The sequence below is a fragment of the Mus pahari genome, chromosome 6 (genome assembly GCF_900095145.1).
Source record: "Mus pahari chromosome 6, PAHARI_EIJ_v1.1, whole genome shotgun sequence".
NCBI lineage: Eukaryota > Metazoa > Chordata > Mammalia > Rodentia > Muridae > Mus > Mus pahari.
In genome coordinates this window covers 53,664,084-53,682,496 of record NC_034595.1, presented here as the reverse complement: position 1 = coordinate 53,682,496, position 18,413 = coordinate 53,664,084, and the positions used below count along the sequence as shown (strand labels likewise).

General features: G+C 43.2%; 1 protein-coding gene across 14 annotated transcripts in view; it reads right to left on the bottom strand.

Moving 5' to 3' along the window:
• Positions 1–17,432, bottom strand: part of Sgip1 (SH3 domain GRB2 like endophilin interacting protein 1) — a 213,435-nt gene extending 196,003 nt beyond the window's left edge. For 10 of the 14 annotated variants that reach the window (XM_029540377.1, XM_029540376.1, XM_029540380.1 and 7 more), the window contains exon 1: positions 16,089–16,437. In XM_029540377.1, the coding sequence (XP_029396237.1) occupies positions 16,089–16,098 (10 nt within the window). In that variant the 5' untranslated portion in view covers positions 16,099–16,437. Of the gene's footprint in view, positions 1–16,088; positions 16,509–17,090 lie in introns of those variants that run through there. The other 4 variants (XM_021199558.2, XM_021199559.2, XM_021199561.2 and 1 more) reach the window with 2 other exon arrangements.
• Positions 17,433–18,413: the final 981 nt, after the last annotated feature.

The following is an 18,413-nucleotide window of genomic DNA, read 5'->3' as shown; positions in this document are numbered from 1 at the left end:
GAGGACACAAGAGTGACAGAAGGTATGATCAGAGTGGCTATAAGTTACTGGAGGCAACAGGACTGGAGGTATGCTTGGTTCTACCCACGCAATGACATCTAATAACTTGTCTCACTTCCAACATCCCAGGTAGGTCTTGGATTTCAGAAGCCCTTTGAGAACCCCATTCCCCACTTCCTTCCCAGTTCTTTCTTGAGGTCATTGGCTTACCCATACTAATCTAGTATCGGTATCATGAAATTGTAAACTCCTCGAGGTGTGGCCTCACCATGCTTGTTCCTCACACATATCTCATTCCTAACTGTATTTGGAATCTTAGTAGACACTTGCTGGACATCTTGTGAATTTGGGCCAGATTTTAAAAAGCTAAGTAAAAGTTCCTCTGCATATATGTTATGGCTGAATAGCTTGGTGTGGGATTCCTATAGTGGGAGCTGGGGCTGTCTCTGACTCTTTTGCCTGCTTGTAGGACCCTGTTCCTTTTATTGGGTTGCCTCATGCAGCCTTGATGTGAAGGAATGTGCCGGGTCTTATTGTAGCTTGTTAGGCAGTGTTTGGTTAATGACCCCTCAAGGCCTGCTGCTTTCTGAAGGGAGTAGGAGTGGATCTGGGGTAGAGGGGAAGTGTTGGGGGGGACTGGGGGAGGGACTGGAGAGGGAACTGATGTAATACATTAAAGAATTAAAATAACAGTAAAAAAGCTAAGAAGCTTTGTGTGGGAGGAAGGTGGGAGGTGGGGTAGGGTGGGAATGAACAGGTTTCAACTGGCTTAGAGGGATATATCCGGCTAGTCACATAGCCAGATCTGTCTAATTTCCAAGCCTATGCCTTCAGCTGCTATACCATGTAAGTAATTAAAGAAGAGAACTAGAGAAGCTAGCACAAAGGAGGCCAAGAAAGGAGCAGCTCCCGCCTACAGGGAGTCCGGTGCAATTTCCTGTGGGATAGAAATGTGTGTGTCCGCATGGGTCAGCACACAGTGCAGCTAAGCGCACAGCAGAGATCTCTGCCAACGGCATCCAGAGAGGACACAGGAGGTTTTGATAGAAGCGTTTGTAGGGGAAAGTGGGATGTGGGGAGGTCAGCCTCTGCTGATGTAAGAAATCTTAAGCGATTCTCTCTATCTGATCCGGTCCAGAGACAGAGGCTCCGTGAGGAAAGCTGGCCTCATAATCTAACTGGTTCACCATCAAAATGACCATCAAGGGACTGAGGTACATTAAAGCCTTTCAAAAGAAGCACAGGCAACAAGTATAGGACATACTAAGTCTGTTTTATCTCCATCTCTTTCTCACCTGTCAGCATGACTCTGAAAATGCCCAATGCCAGAAACATCTGGGCTAGAAAACAAGCTTATTCAGTGGCTGAGCTAAATCTTTACTTCCCCCTTCACACCTTACGATTGATGGTGCCAATGGGAGGCTGGAGAAGGGATTCCACGGTCCTTTCCGAGTTCTACCAGCTTTCCCCAAATAAGCATAAAGTGCAATTAGATAAAACGAGGGCATCTATTATCAAACATAAACTGATGACATGCCACCAAGCAAGAAGACAGTGAGAGAGAGACAGACAGAGAGAGACAGAGAGAGACAAAGACAGAGACAGAGAGACAGAGAGAGTCACCAGGATGCCATCAGAAGTCCATCCTACATCAAAACTAATTGTTTAAAGATGCAGATGAGATCACAGCCTTCTCCTTAAGCCCTGCCAGTGGCTTTCCACTGCCTCAGAATAAATTCCAGATCCATCCCCACTGCTCGCCAAGCCTGGCCTGACCTCAATCTTCCAGCCTGTCTCTCCTGGTCTTGCCTGGCTTCCTTTCTGTTCATTGATTTCCCCAAGTCCCAGGTCCCTCTTGTCTGCTGCAATCAGTCCTTTAATAGTCTCTTCCTGTATCTCCCTGGGTCACGGCATGGAGACATCTCAGCTTGGGGACATCTGCTCAGGAGTCCTTCCCAACCCTACCATCTGGCACAAGATTCTGCTTGGGTTTTATTGATTTTTAGCATCACCCAAAGTTAAGTATTTGCTTGCTGTGCTAAGCTGTCTCCCGTTGTCAACTTTGTGTCCCTCTGTGTGTCCTGGTCACCTCACATCTAGACCTCTGGCTACTGCATAATATTCCATGGTCATCAAGACACTGCCAATGTCCCTAAGCTAAAAGCTGGTCAAGAGTGTGAAAGGATGCATTTTGTACATGTACGTAGGCATGAGTTCGTGTGTGTATAGGTGCGCATGTATGTGGCTGCATGGTGTGTGCATGTGTGTAGAAGCCAGAGGTCAACCTTGGGTATAATTCTTCACATACCACTCCTTTATGAGTGTTCTCCCTGCCCTGGTGCTCAGCACTTCTGTTCACCTAGAGCCCCAGCACTTCGCATGTTAACTCTGAAGCATTGGGAATACAGGTGCACAGCCCTTTACCTGGGTCCTAGGGATGGAACCCTAGTCCTCATGTCTATGTGGCAAGCACTTTCCTGACTAAACAATCCCACCATCCCCATCGAGCTCCATCCTTCAGTGAGCCAAGCTGAGCTGTACTGCGAAGAAGGAGAAGGCAAGAGAAGAGCCAGGAAAAGAAATCCAGTTTGAATGATTGGATCTGGCATTTTGAGGGAGTAGATTAGACCTGAATCCTCTCTCACCTTTAATCTGACATTGGGCTCAGAACTATGAATGGCTTTGTAACCAGGCCAAGGTTCATTTTATTTGAGTACACTTTCATCTGTATTTGAAACTGCCTCACTAAACAGTCATTATTAGTAACAATATTTTTATCCAACTTAACAAAGTTATATATAGTTTCCCTCAATGTAATAAATAATTCAACACAACAGAAAGGTACACACCCCTGGTATCCTGTTGGTAGACCTGAGAGGCAGGGGATGTGGGGGAAGGTCGGCAGTGTTGAATGCTCGCTCATCAGAGACCTTAAAACTAGTTACATGGTCAGGTTTATTATATCAAACCTAATCCTTTAATGGAAAACAAAGCTACCAAGATACAACAGAAAATAACATCCCCAGGGCTAGATTTTTATCTCTATAAAATTTCATAAGTTCCCAAATACTTTCCATTTTGTACTTTATTCTTTATGACAAAGTGGTAAAGTTAGGGATGCTAAAAATATTCATCATGATACAGGAGAAAACACAGAGAGGTGGCAAAATGCCTAAGATGCACAACCAACAGAGAGACTGTTAAACCTCTTCCTGACCATCGAGTAGACTCAGCCTCATGTCACAGCCAATGAACAGCAGTGCTAGGAGAGAGTAGTTTTTGAGTTAAACAAAGTTCTCTGTCTATAGGCTTATTTTCTCCTTCCATAATGAATGGCTTTTCTAAACCCACTGGGAAAAGCCAGAAGCAAAGCACCACAATAACTCACTGAGCAAGACCCCAAAATTCATATTTAATACATGAGTTATTGACATGAGCAATTTTAGCTCAATCACAAATTAAGCTCCTGATAACAATCTAAACATCTCATGGCATAACTTATCAATCAACGGGATAGTAAGCAACCAATAATAACAATGCTTTTGAAAACTACCTCAAGATCATGTGTAGAATTAATAATAATAATAATAATAGTAAATGTTGAATATTGAATGAATCAAATCCTTATAATAACATTTTCAGAGACTATCTTGTGCAGAAGAGGAAACCAAGAAATAGAGAGGTTAAATAACTTGAAAAAGTTCACCAAAATGTGGAGATGAGAGAATTTGAATTTGAGAGGTTACTCTTGGAATTCATGGTTTGGAACAAAGTAGACACTGCTTAGAATAGTGGTTATAATCGAATTAATTGAGAAAATGTCATATGTGTATGTACACACATATATGTATGTATGCACAAGTACATACATACATGTATATTTAGAATTACTTTACTGAGCATGTACTTAGTATGTCAGGTACTGTGTCAAGTGCAGATTATGCAGCATCTCATTTAATCTTCCTAACAATTTTATGCACCAGGCATTACTTTACCATCTTGCTAATATTATCATTGAGAGTTAAGGAATTTCAGGTTGTGCATCTTCAGAGACCGTATTCCTACACTCAGTAAGTTGTAGCAATGGTTATTTCATAACAGTGACATTTTGGGTGATTTCAATGTTGTCTTTGTTCAATATTCAAACAGTGAAACTTTTTAAATTACAACGAAGGGGATGGGGAGAGCATTGGGCAGACATGGGTGGGACAATCCTTCATCCTGCCAGGACCAGCTTGATGTGTCCTCCTTGGCACACTGTGTCCTGGGGCTGCAGAGAGGACTCAATCCAGGGCACTGCTTGACATCTCAAAATCACACAGAAGCCCCTGTAGGCCAGGCAGAGTCACACGTACTAAGCTTCTACTGTGGACCAAGTTGTCTTCTAAATGCCTTGCAGAAGTTAAGACCTTTGAGTCTAAGAATAACTATGTGCTAGGTGCTGCCCCTGCTAAGGTCCATAATTCCTTCCCCATGCTCCTTCATTCACTGGATGATATCTGAGTGCTGACATATGCCCCACACTGGGTTAATTAAAATGAGCAGGGTAGGCTTCTGCCAAGGCAGAGTCTTTAGCTCTTATACAATGAACAGGACTGATAGAAAAGAAAGTCTTGTGCTCACAGAGTACAGCCTCTGAAACTTGCTGAGATCTCAACACTGGGCATGTAGGCTGCAGCAGCACTGAACCCTGCCTGACTCAGAACTCTCATGCTGGTCCCCACAAGTCATATGAGCCAATTCCTGAAACCAATCCCCCACCCTCTTTTCGTTTACTCCCCACTTCCCTCCCTCCTTCCAGTGTTTTGGAATTGTCTAAGTCAGTGGTCTTCAACCTTCCTAATGATGTAACCCTTTAATATAGTTCCTATGACCCTGAACCATAAAATTATCTTCACTGCTATTTCATAATTGTAATTTTGCTACTATGAAGAATTGTAAATATCTGATATGTGGATATCTGATATGTCAGCCTCAAGGGGTCAAGACCTGCAGGTTAAGAACGACTACTCTTAAGTATAAGTTTTGGTTGAATTCTCACAACTTTTCATGTTAAATGACCACAACCGCAGCTTTCATTTTCTTAGTGAGGAAACAGATCCACTCTCTTCCCAAAGTCACAGACTTGAGGTTTAATGGAGGTCAGTCTGACCAAAGTCAGCCATCCCCAGCATGCTGTGCAGCCTATGTAGCTATGTAGGATACTCCACATGAGCAAGGAGAAGGGCCTTCTGGCACATAAAGAGGGCATTTGTGTGACCTTGAATGATCAGCACCAACTAGGACTTGTTACTGTAAAGGGACAGGAAGAACAGTGTATGTAAGGGAAGGAAGTAAGAAAGGGTTCTGCGTTGCTCAGCCAGCACAGTGAGAAGGAAAAGTGCTTCATGGGGCAGCCTTGCACAGCGCAGTTTATTTCATAGGCAAGGAAACTGATAACAGACAGGAGAAGGGTCTGGCTCCTGACACACTGGAGGTGACAGAGTCTGATGAAGTGACTTAGTGGGAACACAGGAAGGTGGGCAGGGTGGTCTACATCCTTGAGAATCCATTGAGAATGAGAGGATGGGGTGAGGAATCAGGAAAGAATCCAAACATTAGCATGAGCTTAGTCACCTTCTACTTCCATCATCCACATCAGGGTCATGAGAGTCTAAGAGACACCCGAAGGTTAAAGTCACCAGCACAAAAAGCAAGCACTTTCCCTGCTCTGAGGATTAGACTATGTCTTGTCATTGTTGCTATAGTTAGTGCTGTGCAATGCTACGGGCGATTTTTCATCTGTTTCAGCTACTCAGGAAGCATGTGTGATGTGGGGATGCATAGCTAGACCACCCGCATTCTGGTTTTATTCACTCTATTTTGACTCTGGGAAAGGGTCCATGGGAGGAAACACAGAGTGATAAGCCATGTGCCAACTCCAACAAATTCACACAAGCGTCCCAGAGTATGATGTCAAGATAGTTACTAAAGCGGGACAGAAAGACCTCTGGGATTGATTAACGATGCGGGGCATGGTCCAGAAAGGGGCAGCCTATCATGTGGACATGGAGAATAAAAGATGATAGAAGATGCTAATAAATTAAAAGTGGGTATGCAGAAGAGAGACGGGTGCAAGGCCTGTCTGCAGAGACAGTGCAGCAACCCTCTCTATGATAGGAACAGTGTCGAGAAGCAAGGTGAAGCCTCTGAAAATGAATGAGTAACCCTGAGAAAATAGCGAATGTGCACCAGGCTCTTTCAGATGTTTTCATATTCATTATCCCACTGTGGGTTGGGAGGTGAAAACCAGCTCTGTCCCTACATGGAGCATGGGGAAGCTGAGGCCAGGCAGTTCCCGCACTCACTCAAGGTCACACAGCTGGTGGGGGGTTCAAGGCTTGTCCTCTTCACTGACAGCAGGTGCATGAGCTCACAGAGGAAAGTGCTATAAATGGTCACATTGTATGTGCGCTCAGTAGAATGATGACCCTGGGGACACATTCATTTGTGTGTCTTTTGGCAGTCACCCAACCACCCTCAGCACCTTTGAACGTGAAAGACACCATGGGTTCCCAGTCTTTGTCTATCCACATTTTTGGAATCATGACTAAAGTGAATGTTCCTTTATCTTCCAGACATAAAGACCCTTGGATAAGTTGCTGCATTTTGGCGTTGGTTTCCTCAACTATAAAATGAGGCTGGACCAGTTTAGTTAACCTTCAAATGATGGAGTGCACTATCGTATGTTCATGATAATGGCCCAAGCTTTCACAAGATGCCAGGGGAAAATGAGCTGTCCTTCTAAGGGAGAAAGGGGCTTTTGTTCATGGTGAGAAGCAGGTTTTTCTATGAAATGTTTTGTAGAATGTCAGCTGTGAAAGTTTAGAGTCCCTGGGAAGAGTGACACCACAGTGTGATCCTTGTCATCATAAACTCCAGGGAAGACAATGAGTGCTCCTGAAAGGTCCTTCTTCAAGCTGATGGTTGATTGCAAGGACTAGAGCGAGTGATGAAACCAACTTTCCTAGTTGTGATGAAATACCACACCGAGTCTAGACAGCCTGATGCTTACATGTCGGAGACCCACACTTCCTAGCCATACCACTGGACACAGGAAGAGTTCTTGCCTGGGAGTCAGAGTATAGATACTGATGGTATTCGTTGGTTTGCTTATCAAGTCACGTCATCTCACAGAGCCCCAGTTTCTTCTTTTTTGAAATCGGGATGTTAACACTTATTCTTTCTCCCACACAGAGAGGCTGTGGGATTGCAAAGTGTGTGAGAAGGCAGTATCTCACTAGGCACCACGCCAGCCTCAGGTTTCTAAAGACAGTGACTACAGCTGGCTCCTTTTCCCTGTCATTTTTAGTATGATTATAGTACCTGAGACTAAAGAAAAAGTTCCAAGTAGATCTGGAGGAAGTTTAGATTATATCATTTATCATTGGATACACAGCATTTTGAACAAGTTGCCTAGGATCCAATACATAACTTTTAACCACATACTCATTTTTATTAATTGCTTTAAAATATGTTTTATTAACTCTTTGAGAATTTCATACAAGCATACAATATACTTTAATCATATTTACTCTTTGCCCCTTCCCTAACTCCTTTTGTATCCATTCCCAAACCCTCCACCACCTTATAACATCAATCCTCTTCATCAAAAACAAGAATATTTTTTTTATAACTCAATGGCTCCAAACTGTGCTGACCACATATGCATAAATCTGGGGGGGGGGGGCATCTATTGGAGCATGCTCAACCTACCAGGGACTATACCTAGCTAAAAAAAAAAAACCTGACTCCCCTTACCCTAGCAGTTATCAACTATCAATAGCTCTTCAGATAGGGATAGTGGCTCCTCTGTTCCTTCTCTCTTCCGTAAAGGCCTTTGAGATCCAGCTGAAAGCTCACCACTTGACAAGTTATCCCAGTTCTGAATGAGCCTTATCATAGGTATAACTTCTCTCTGTTGGATGTATTCAAAGTTCAAAGCTGTATGCTCAGCTCTGTGTATTTGGAATGATGAACTGAGACAAGGACATGGCACATCTCCATTTACTTAAAAGAGTGAGGAGAGTAAGTCCAAGAGGCACCGACATTAGACATTCATTGTGTCGGCCTGATAATCCCAGCCTTCTAAGGATCCAACTGTTATAAATATGTAACGCTGACTGGCTTGATCTTGTTCAGGTCTTATACAGGTTTCTCAGTCAGTGTTCTTTTGCTGTTAAGAGACACTATGACCACTGCAATTCTTATGAAAGAAAACATTTCACTGGGGGCTTGCTTGCAGTTTCAGAGGGTCAGTCCATCATTATAATTGCAGGAGACAATGTAGTATGCATGGAGCTAGACCAGTAGCGGAGAGCTAAATCCGGATCCACAGGGAGAGAAAGACTGGGCCTTGTATGGGCTTTAGAAACCTTAAATCTCATATCCCAATGATTCAACCCCTCAAACAAGGACACACCACCCAGTCCTTCTGTTCCTTTCAAACAGTTCCACTCCCTGCAACTAAGCATTCAAATATATGAGCCTATAGGGATCTTTCTTATTCAAACCATCACAACAGGCAACCAGAGCTGTTGTGAGTCCATCAATGTATTAGCCTTGTCATGGCTAGAAGTCACAGTTTTGCTCTGACAATCCCTAACCTCTGGCTCTGATAATTTTTGTGCTTGCTCTTCTGTGATGTTCCTTGATCCTTGAGGCAAAGGGTCCTGTGAAGGCTTGATATCAATCACACTGTAGGGGAATGCCAGGACCAGGAAGTGGGAGTGGGTGGGTTGGTGGGCAGGGGTAGGGGGTAGGGGATAGGAGATAGGGGGTTTTGGGAGGGGAAACCAGGAAAGGGAATAACATTTGAAATGTAAATAAAGATATCTCATTTATGACTTTATGTGCTAGACACTTAATAGTTCAATACATATGTAAATGGATAAATAAATAGTTCTAGACTAGGTTCTATAGGTAGCAGGTACATAGTTGCTTGATTTCTAGTATAGCAAAGATGCAAAACAAAGCTGTGGGATGCAAACGTAACAGAAGATCATTAAACAACAAAGGAGACTAGTAATCTATTTGAGTTAATTGTATGCCAGCAATATGTTTTTGGGGTTGAGGAAAGGAGCCTAGTCTCAAAATTCAGCCTTAGAGAGAGAAAATGTGGGAGAATGCAATCATTCAGCAGAGGCCACGGTTTCTCAGAGCTGGGCATTCAAGAGATAGGACAGATCAATCATCTCATGCTGTCCTGAGGAAACACAGCCTGGAATGTCAAGTAACTTCCTCAAGGCATCCAGCCAAGCAGTCCCAACATTTAGGCTTACACTTAAGTCTCACTTCTTAATCCATACTTTTTATATACAAAAGCCCATGCTGTAGGAGGTCAATATGATAGATGAATTCTCTACTCAGAAATTATTCATCATCTGAAAAACTTCACATTCTATGATGAACATCACTCAACTAGATACTCATGATATTCCTCAATTTATTTTAAATTATTTTCTACTTCAAACTCTCTAGCTTTAGAATCCATCATATTCAGGCTTTGCCTTGAAGCAGAGAAAAGGAAAAAGAGTACAGGATGAAAAAGGTGGAGTGGAAAAACAGGAGAGATGGACAAGAGAAGGCAAAATATCAAGGAGACATGCATTGTATTGACTCAGATTTCTTTGCATAAGCCTTATTTATAATAGCCAGAAGCTGGAAAGAAGCCACATATCCCTCAACAGAGGAATAGATATAGAAAATGTGGTACATTTACACAGTGGAGTANTACTCATCTATTAAAAACAATGAATTTATTAAATTCTTAGGCAAATGGATAGAACTAGAAAATATCACCCCGAGTGAGGTAACCCAATCACAAAAGAACACACATGGCATGCACTCACTGATAAGTGGGTATTAGCTCAGAAACTTGGAATACCCAAGATACAAGTCACAGACCACATGAAGCTCAAGAAGGAAGACCAAAGTGTGGACACTTCGGTCCTTCTTAGAAGGGGGAACAACATGCCCATGGGAAGAGATACAAAGTGTGGAACAGCGACTGAAGGAGAGACCATCTAGAGACTGCCCCACCTGGGGATCCATCTCATATACAGTCACCAAACCCAGACACTATTGTGGATGCCAACAAGTGCTTGCTGACAGGAGCCTGATATAGTTGTCTCCTGAGAGACTCTGTCAGTGCCTGACAAATACAGAGGTGGATGCTCTCAGCCAACCATTGGACTGAGCACAAGATCCACAATGGTGAAGCTAGAGAAAGTACCCAAGGAGCTGAAAGGGTTTGCAGCCCCATAGGAGGAACAACAAGATCAACCAACCAGTACCCCCAGAGTTCCCAGGGTCTCAATCAAAGAGTACACATGGAGGGACTCAAGGCTCCAGCCGCATATGCAGCAGGGGATGGCCTTGTCGGTCATCAATGGGAGGAGAGGTCTTTGGTCATGTGAAGGCTTGATAATACACTGTAGGGAAATGCCAGAACCAGGAAGTGGGAGTGGGTGGGTTGGTGGGCAGGGGTAGCGGGTAGGGGATAGGGTGTTTTTGGAGGGGAAACCAGGAAAGGGAATAACATTTGAAATGTAAATAAAGAAAGCATCTAATAAAAAATTCTTTGCATAGGTGTTGCACAGCATGTCTCTTCTCAATATGAATTCTTTTCCTTGGGAAGAATCACCAAGATAATTCAAGCTCAAGTGCATATTCTCAGATGAACAATTTTTTTTTTTAACACTTCATAACACATTGTCTTATTTTCCAATTCTGTCATGTTTATAAGTTTTGTGTCGCTAGGGAGTACATAAATGTGAACATTTATTTTTGACATGTACCATGTATAGGGTGTAGTTATCAGAGCTATATATATATTTATATCTAGTTTTGTTCACTTACTCAATGAGTAAACATATGAGACCTTCTCAAGGTACAAAAGCTACAGAGGTGAACAAGGTAGACCAGATGTCTACCTTTATGGAGCCTACCTCCAAGCCTTCAGCTTTGAGGATGCAGTGGCCCAAGGTGTGTGCGTGGGATGTGGGGATAACAAGAACAAAAGGGAAGTACTGCTGAGGGAGTGGCAGTTTTGCAGAAATCAGAAGAGAACTGGTGAGTCTGTAAGCTCTGAAAGAACAATTTTTGCAAATCAAGAGTTTGGCTGGAGGGAAAGGACTATTCTAAATACCAGAAGGCATGCAGTATGATTCTCTATGTTACTAAAGAGTCAGATGAACTTGAAGAAGAGTAGGCCAGAACATACAGGCTCATGTCAACTGTGGATTTAAAAAGAGATGGAAATTGGAGGAATGGGCATTTCAAACAAGGAAGTAGCACAGTGTAAGATATTTAAATACAGATGTTCCATTCGTCTCTAATATCCTACAGAAGAAGTGAGCTGATACTCAGATCCCAAGACTGGAGCTTCACTCTTCCCACATCTACAGTACGTCTCCAGTAGCTGTCCCACTGTGATAAAGCTATGCTACCCCTACTGCGATATGTATGGCCAGTGCAAGTCTGCCTTCTTCCCAGGGGGGCCCTGCTCTTACTGTGCTTCCTTTCTATCTATGACCACCTCTTCACAAAGCTAATTTCTTTCTCAAGCTTCTAAGACACACAAGCTGAAATGTACCACGACCCATTAAATCCTTCCTTCAACTCCTTCCTAGTCATTTCAGTAGAATCTCTCCCATTCTTTATTCCATTTATGAGTTTATGTAATGACCTTTTCACAGGATTATGCTTCCTATGATAAAATGGGATTAAGAAAAGGTAGGCCACAAGAATGGAATGGAAAGGTAAAACTGAGCAGAATTGAAAAATATGGTATTATCACAAGTCACTAAAGCTTTCTATGCAAAATAATTTCTGGAGGTGCCTTCAAATTTTGTCTCTAGCTTCTCATTTTCTTCTAATTAAGTTTTCTTTGTTAATAATTGACTTAGAGAAGCCATGTGGGAGGACTAATAGCAATATCCAAAAGCAATCCTTGAAATTAAAAACACATTAAAATGCCACCATTCTCTTCTGTTATGCAGCACTGTGATAGCTGTTTTGTTCATAGCAAGTATTTAGTATCCAGTCTAAAACTGGGTTAACCACCCCGATGGACTAGTATAAGACTATACACTCATTTCAGAGATTTGAAGTTGCCCACTGGAATTGGATGAGACCTGAACAGTCTCGTCCCAATTCACACCTGAAGATGGAGAGAAATTATGTAAATGACAGAGCGCATATCAGAATCTCAGATGCACACTTAGATTTATTAAAGTAAATTCCTCATGTAAGGGAAGGGAACCTGTAGCATTTACAGCACCTCTAAAGCCTCCAGAGCTAACTATAAAATGAACACTTTTGTTCAAAACGCTTTGTTCCCTCTTTAAAAAAAAAAAAATCACATCAAAGAATTTTCCAAATAGAAAATTCCATTTTTAGAGTTTGCAGGTTTACTGCAGCAACAGATGTTCAGTTAATCTCAAATTGGACAAAATCATCTAAGTAATCATTTGCAGAATAGGAAAACACTAATAAGGGGGGAAAGGCAGGGCCCTGCCCGCAGCTGGAGTTTAAGTAGAGAGAAATAGAATATACAAGTGGAGAAACAAATGTGTGTTTTTCGGTGTGCCTAACATGCCCGCTCTGATACAAAGTAAAAAAGAAAAGAATTCTTAGAGGCTGAAAATTATGAGTTTTGTTAAAAAGGACTTGAATTAAAATTCCACTCTACCTTTTTTTTTTCCTGCCACAATGTATTATTTTTAATTTTTTAAATTTGGAAAAACTATTATAAAATATTATATCCAAAATATACTTACACAGACATTCCTGTGAATAGTAAATAAATAAAATGTATTTAGTTATCTTGGGTTGCAATGAAGTTCTTTAAAAAGCGCTTTTTTTCCTGTTTCAAAACTGTTCTACAGAATGACATCATTGACACCAGGAAACTGACATTTTGAACACAGCACATATGAGCCTAAAGCTGAGATTCAAAACCACAGAGCACCAGTTACTGAAACATACCCACCAGCTTCATAAGTGAAAAGACTAAGAAACTTTAGCTTCCTTTTGGTCATCTTAGGAAATACCATTTAAGACTCTTTATAACAATGTATCAAAGAATAGCCCCCGACTCCCTGCCCTAACCACACTGACCCCTTCTTAGCACCGGCAAGGCACAGAGCCATAGCAAAAGTTCCTTTCGCTTACCACCTTCACTCCTGTACTACATCCAAACATCATCACGTAGTCTTGCTCAGCAAAGAAACAACCCAATACCAACCACTGTCAAAAATATAAAGAATTCAGGAAGCAACAAGTCAGGTCTCTTAAAAGATACTGCTTTCATGAGGATAACTGAAATAAAGCCATGGAACCACACAGTGGTGGTGATCTGTCGAAGGATCCTGCAGTTATAAAGTTGGCTCTCAGTATGAGAGCAAGAGGGAGGTGGCACCATTCCTCATCTAAGACCAGGCCTTCCAAAAGATATTGGATGAACGAAGCCTACATCCTGTTCCAATCAAACAGAAATGTGAATCTGAACCATAATGCATTCATCTAAATATGTATTTATTCTTGTTCCCCACTAAGTAGAGGAGGGGCTGAAAAGTTGCCCTGCCAGGCTTTCTCCAAGCAGCAGACAGAACCACTGCAGCAAAATAGCAGTGTGCACGCACGCGCACACGGAAGTATCAACTACAGCCTCTCTAGCACTGTGTTTATGTGCATGACTGCACATGCATGTGTGACCATGAGTATGTGTCACACAGGCTCTGGCTGAGAACAGACTAACTCTGCAGATGCTTGGCGGTGCAGTCTCACAGGACACACATGGCATTTCACCTGAGAGCTGCCAGGACAGCATTTCTAGCACCTTTGGGTGACTTCTCATCTTCCCAAGGTTACTGTGGCATGTGCAATACCCTGGTATTCTCTGGGGGTGGTTCAGTGGACATAGCTGCTGCATCTTCAGAGTAAGACAAATTTAGAGCAGGAATTCTGGGATGCACTATTAGAAATAGACACAGACACTGTGAAAAATACTGGAAATTTAGTTGGGCAGCCACTGACTGGGAAATAGATTTCTGATTAAGGGTCCTACCTGTTTTTCCAAGGTCACTGAACAATTAATAGGAGACCTTTTAAATAGGAACTACAAATAGAAAATGTTTATTCGTTTCACATGGAATTTGAAAGCAAGGGGCACACCTGTCTAATTTCTCCTGTGGAGATTCATTAGAAGCAGCGGAACCTATCCTGTCATCTCTGATCCCACCAGTGAGAAGATAACATCCTCCATTAGATAAATTGGGCAAGCTAGCCATAGTGCTACTTCAGCTCAACACCAGTCTTTGTTAGAGTTCCCGTTTCAGTTTCTGCAGCTCAGATAAGCTTATCTCAGGGCTTCAAGCTGATGTTCCGGATGGCACAACAGACCTGATTACCAGGAGAACCACTAATGAGCATCAGGAAATGCTACCAACCTCCAAAGAACTCATGGGATACTTTCAAGCCCAGAAGTGAAAGGAACAGTCTTCAAATTTCCCATGGAAGATTAGAATTGAATCGGAATGTATGCAGATGCAGTTCAACACATCCTTTGCAAAATTTAGCTATAAACATAGTACCTTTCTATAGACAAGTTATCTTTTTTTTTTCCTGATGAGGCTAAGTCTTGTGGGCTTTGAATTGAAAAGTATATCAGTTATACTTGTTTCTGTTTTTTTATCTTGCCTTGCTAGTCAAAGATTACATTCATTTGGAATTAACTAAAATTGATTTAATCATAGAATCTTAACAATCTCACTTAGCTCTCTGAACACAAGACCAGGCTCTAAACAGAATGATGTGCTGCCTCCATTTAAGGCTATTTCCCTGAATCTATGAGCTTCTACCCCAGAATTCTTCTCTCCCTAGAGTCACACTAATGACATTTGACATGATGACAGAGAAGGGGGGGGGGAGGGAAGGAGGAAAAGAGGAAGGGAGGGTGGTGGAGAGAGAAGGGGGGGCTTCACTTGTTTTGTTGAAACCATTTCCCTTTTATTCCAGTTTGGTAAATTGCTAAGGTCCACTGACCATTGGCAACTGGTAGGACAGACCTTGGCTTTAGGTGGCCCCTCTGACATTTCTGTGGCTGATCTGAGATCCATTATGTACTGGGTTCTGCATTATAAAATCTAGCCTGGGTCCCAAATTTCTGCCTGTCATCTTAGGAAAGGCCAGGAGTTTTACACCATCCTGTAATGTGAAAACAGAAAATCAAAGCCTGCTTCTTCTCTGACCAATTTGTTGCTTTTTCTGAGGCGATGTTGGCTGTCACTATCTTAGGCTGGAAAGGGCAACCTGGTAGAATAAAATGTAGTTTAAATAGCATCTCCCAGGGGAAGGACCGCCTCACACTTAGTATTAAATGCAGTAAGATAATCAGCAACTAATCACTTGATGCTAAACTAAGAGCCATTTCCTCTCTGATCTGGTCTGATCCTGATGAAGGAGCAAAGAGGCCCAGGTCTTTTTCTTAGATCGTTCATTCTGCTGCAATGACTGCCCCCATAAAACTCCAGTTTATGAACCAAATTTGTTGCACCCCTCACTCCAATATTATAATGCAAACCCCAAAGATCAGAATATCTTGTAAGATATGTAAGCAGTTCACTGAAAACGCCAGCATGGATAACTCTGTCGATGACCTCTTCTGTCTAATATCAATTTCGGAAAATTACTTTCCATTGCAAAGATTTAACCAGCGTGCTTAACCTTCCACAAAAAAACCCTTATCTTCTTCCCCAACTTGTTTGGTCTGAGACCTTCTTGCCTTCCTCAGCTTCCTGCAAACACTTAGGCTTTTCTCTTTTCAAGGGCTGGGAGCTGTGGAGATTCTGAGCTAGACAGAAACCCTGTGGTTTGCTTCCATTAGTCTAAGCCCGGGCCCGGTTGCAAGCAAGCTGCAGTATCTGCTTGCAAAAATCCTGGCAGCCAGGTTCTAGACACAGACACCACGGGCTGCATGCATTCTTCCATACTGGTCTACCCAAATCTTGCCTGGAGCCAGCCAACCACAGCAGAGGGAATCCTACCTTCCATCATGGTGGCAGAATTGCATTCCTTAATTTCCAAGAAGTCAGAAAAAACACAGGAGGATACGCTTCCAGGTCCGAGCTAAGTCCTCACAAAGCTGCTGCTGAGGTCTGCTCTGCTTGCTGCCAAGCCAAAGGAGACAAGTGTTAACCGGCCATGGATGCAGCTAGTGCTGCTTCACCTACAGTCTCCCAGGAAGATGCTGAGAGAGAAAGGCAGAGGAACAGCAAGCCGGCGAGCTGCACCGCCTGCGCTGCCTCGGCCAATCCCTTCAGCTCTGGACCGCGTCACATGGTAGCCAGCCTGCATCTCCTGACACAATACCCCCGGAGAGCGCACGGAACCCATTTCCCGTCCCCATTGCTCGCTACCCCCACTGCCTCCCGCTTCTCTCCAAACACACAGCCCCTTCCCCACCTGGTGACGCACTTCCCCCGCCCCTCCTCGTGGTCCTTGCAAGCCTATTACGGCTCCGGGGCGCCAGATGATCTGAACTGCCACCCTGACAGGGGATGCCAGCAAGAAAGAAGCCCAGGAAGCTGAGCCCAGGGAATTTTTTTTTTTCGTTTTTCTCTCTTTTACTTATTTTTTTTTTTTTAAAGAAAACACTTCTTAGGAATTCCAGATCTTGGCAACACACTTTTACACTCCCATTCCAACCTCATTTTGACCTGAAGGAATTTCAAATGTCAGCGCCCGGCCTTTGCGCACATCTGTCATCTGGCTGGCTCGCGCTCTCTTTCCGTCTCTCTGACCCCCACACCCTCCGCGCCCTGTCTCTCTGTCTAGGTCTCTCTGTCTCTCCTTGTGTGTCTCTTCCTCTCATTCACGAGAGAAAAATCAATTCGCTGACGTCACATCATAAACAACCATCCCCCAAAGGATGATGTAGGAAAAAAAAATTCACCCCAGCTGCCTTGAAAGGAAGCAGGAAATTAATTGCGCATGACATGCCCAAGGGCTGGCAACTGTCATTAAAACAAAGAAACAAAAGAACCCACCCGATTCGGGCTCTGGAATCAAACAGGCGATGCTCCAGCTCATTTCTGGGGCGAGAGGCGGGAGAGGGGGACTGAAGGCAGGAATCTAAGCGTTGGCCGCCTCAGGCGTGCGCGCGTCGCCTCCTCCCACGCACTCCGCTCCGCAGCCGCGACCCCGGGGTTGCGGGGGCCCTCTGTCACCGCGTCCTCAGGCCGATCTGGGCCAACGCCTACCCCAGGTGGGGAGCCTCGCTTGCAGCCTCTGCTACAGCTTCCACCTGAAGCCCCTGCTACATGGCAGGTTTTGCAAGATGCTCCTCCCGCGATCTTCAGTCACCTAGGAGCCCAGTCGTTCAGCCCAAGGGAAATCCAGAGAGGAAGGCAATCGGTCCAGGTTGCGTTGGAGGAATGGGCGGAGCCTGGGGCTTGGAAACTTGCTAGGATGGGGACAGGCTCAGGCACAAGGTCTGGTGGAGCTGAGGGTCTGTCACCTGAGTGCTCTCAAAAGTCCTAGGAGTCCTTCAAAGGGAGGGACTCCCAGGCCTGGTGTCCTGCGATCCCGGGTTTAACCAGGCTAAAACAATAAAGCAAAAAGAAATAAATTGAAACGAGTAAGGAAGGCCTATCACTGTAGGGAGCAGATGATGAAGACCGGAGGCTAGAGAAAGGTCTTTAAACTAAGGAAGAGTAGCAATGCCAGGGCTATGAAAATCCCTTTATTGAAGATCAGGTCAGAATCTAACAATAGTGCTGATCATTTATAACACCCTCACTTAGTATTACCCAGATCTCAACATAGTCTGGCTCTTTCCTGCAGAGGGAATATGAGATATTGATGGCTGTGAAATAATAAAGAGGCCAAGCAAAGAGATGAATTAGTCAAAATCAAAAAACAACTCAGTTTCTTAGCAACTTACAAGAGTTTTATAATAATAATTATTAATAATAATATAATAATAATTTTTTAAAGCCTCATTGTTTTCCCTCAAGGATCCATCTTTCTGTAGCTTCTGCAGTTAAGTATTAAAGTCTCCTGAGAGATAAACATGCTTGTGGCTTTCCTGCTATGCCTATGAGGCAGTAGAGTTTTAAAAGGAAGAGATTACAAAGTAACACTTGTCTTAAGGGCAAGTTGATCTGCTCTAAAAACTGTAGTGGGTTATTGCATAAAGGATGTATGTATGTGTGTGATTAGCAAATTATTTTAATGAAGATTAACAACATGGATAGAGACTGGTGTCAAACAATAAAATGGAATTCTGTCTCTTCTTCACTGAGGTCTGAGAACAGAGGCCAGTCATACAACTCTGGACTTTGGTTTCTTACCTATAAAATGGAAGTTAG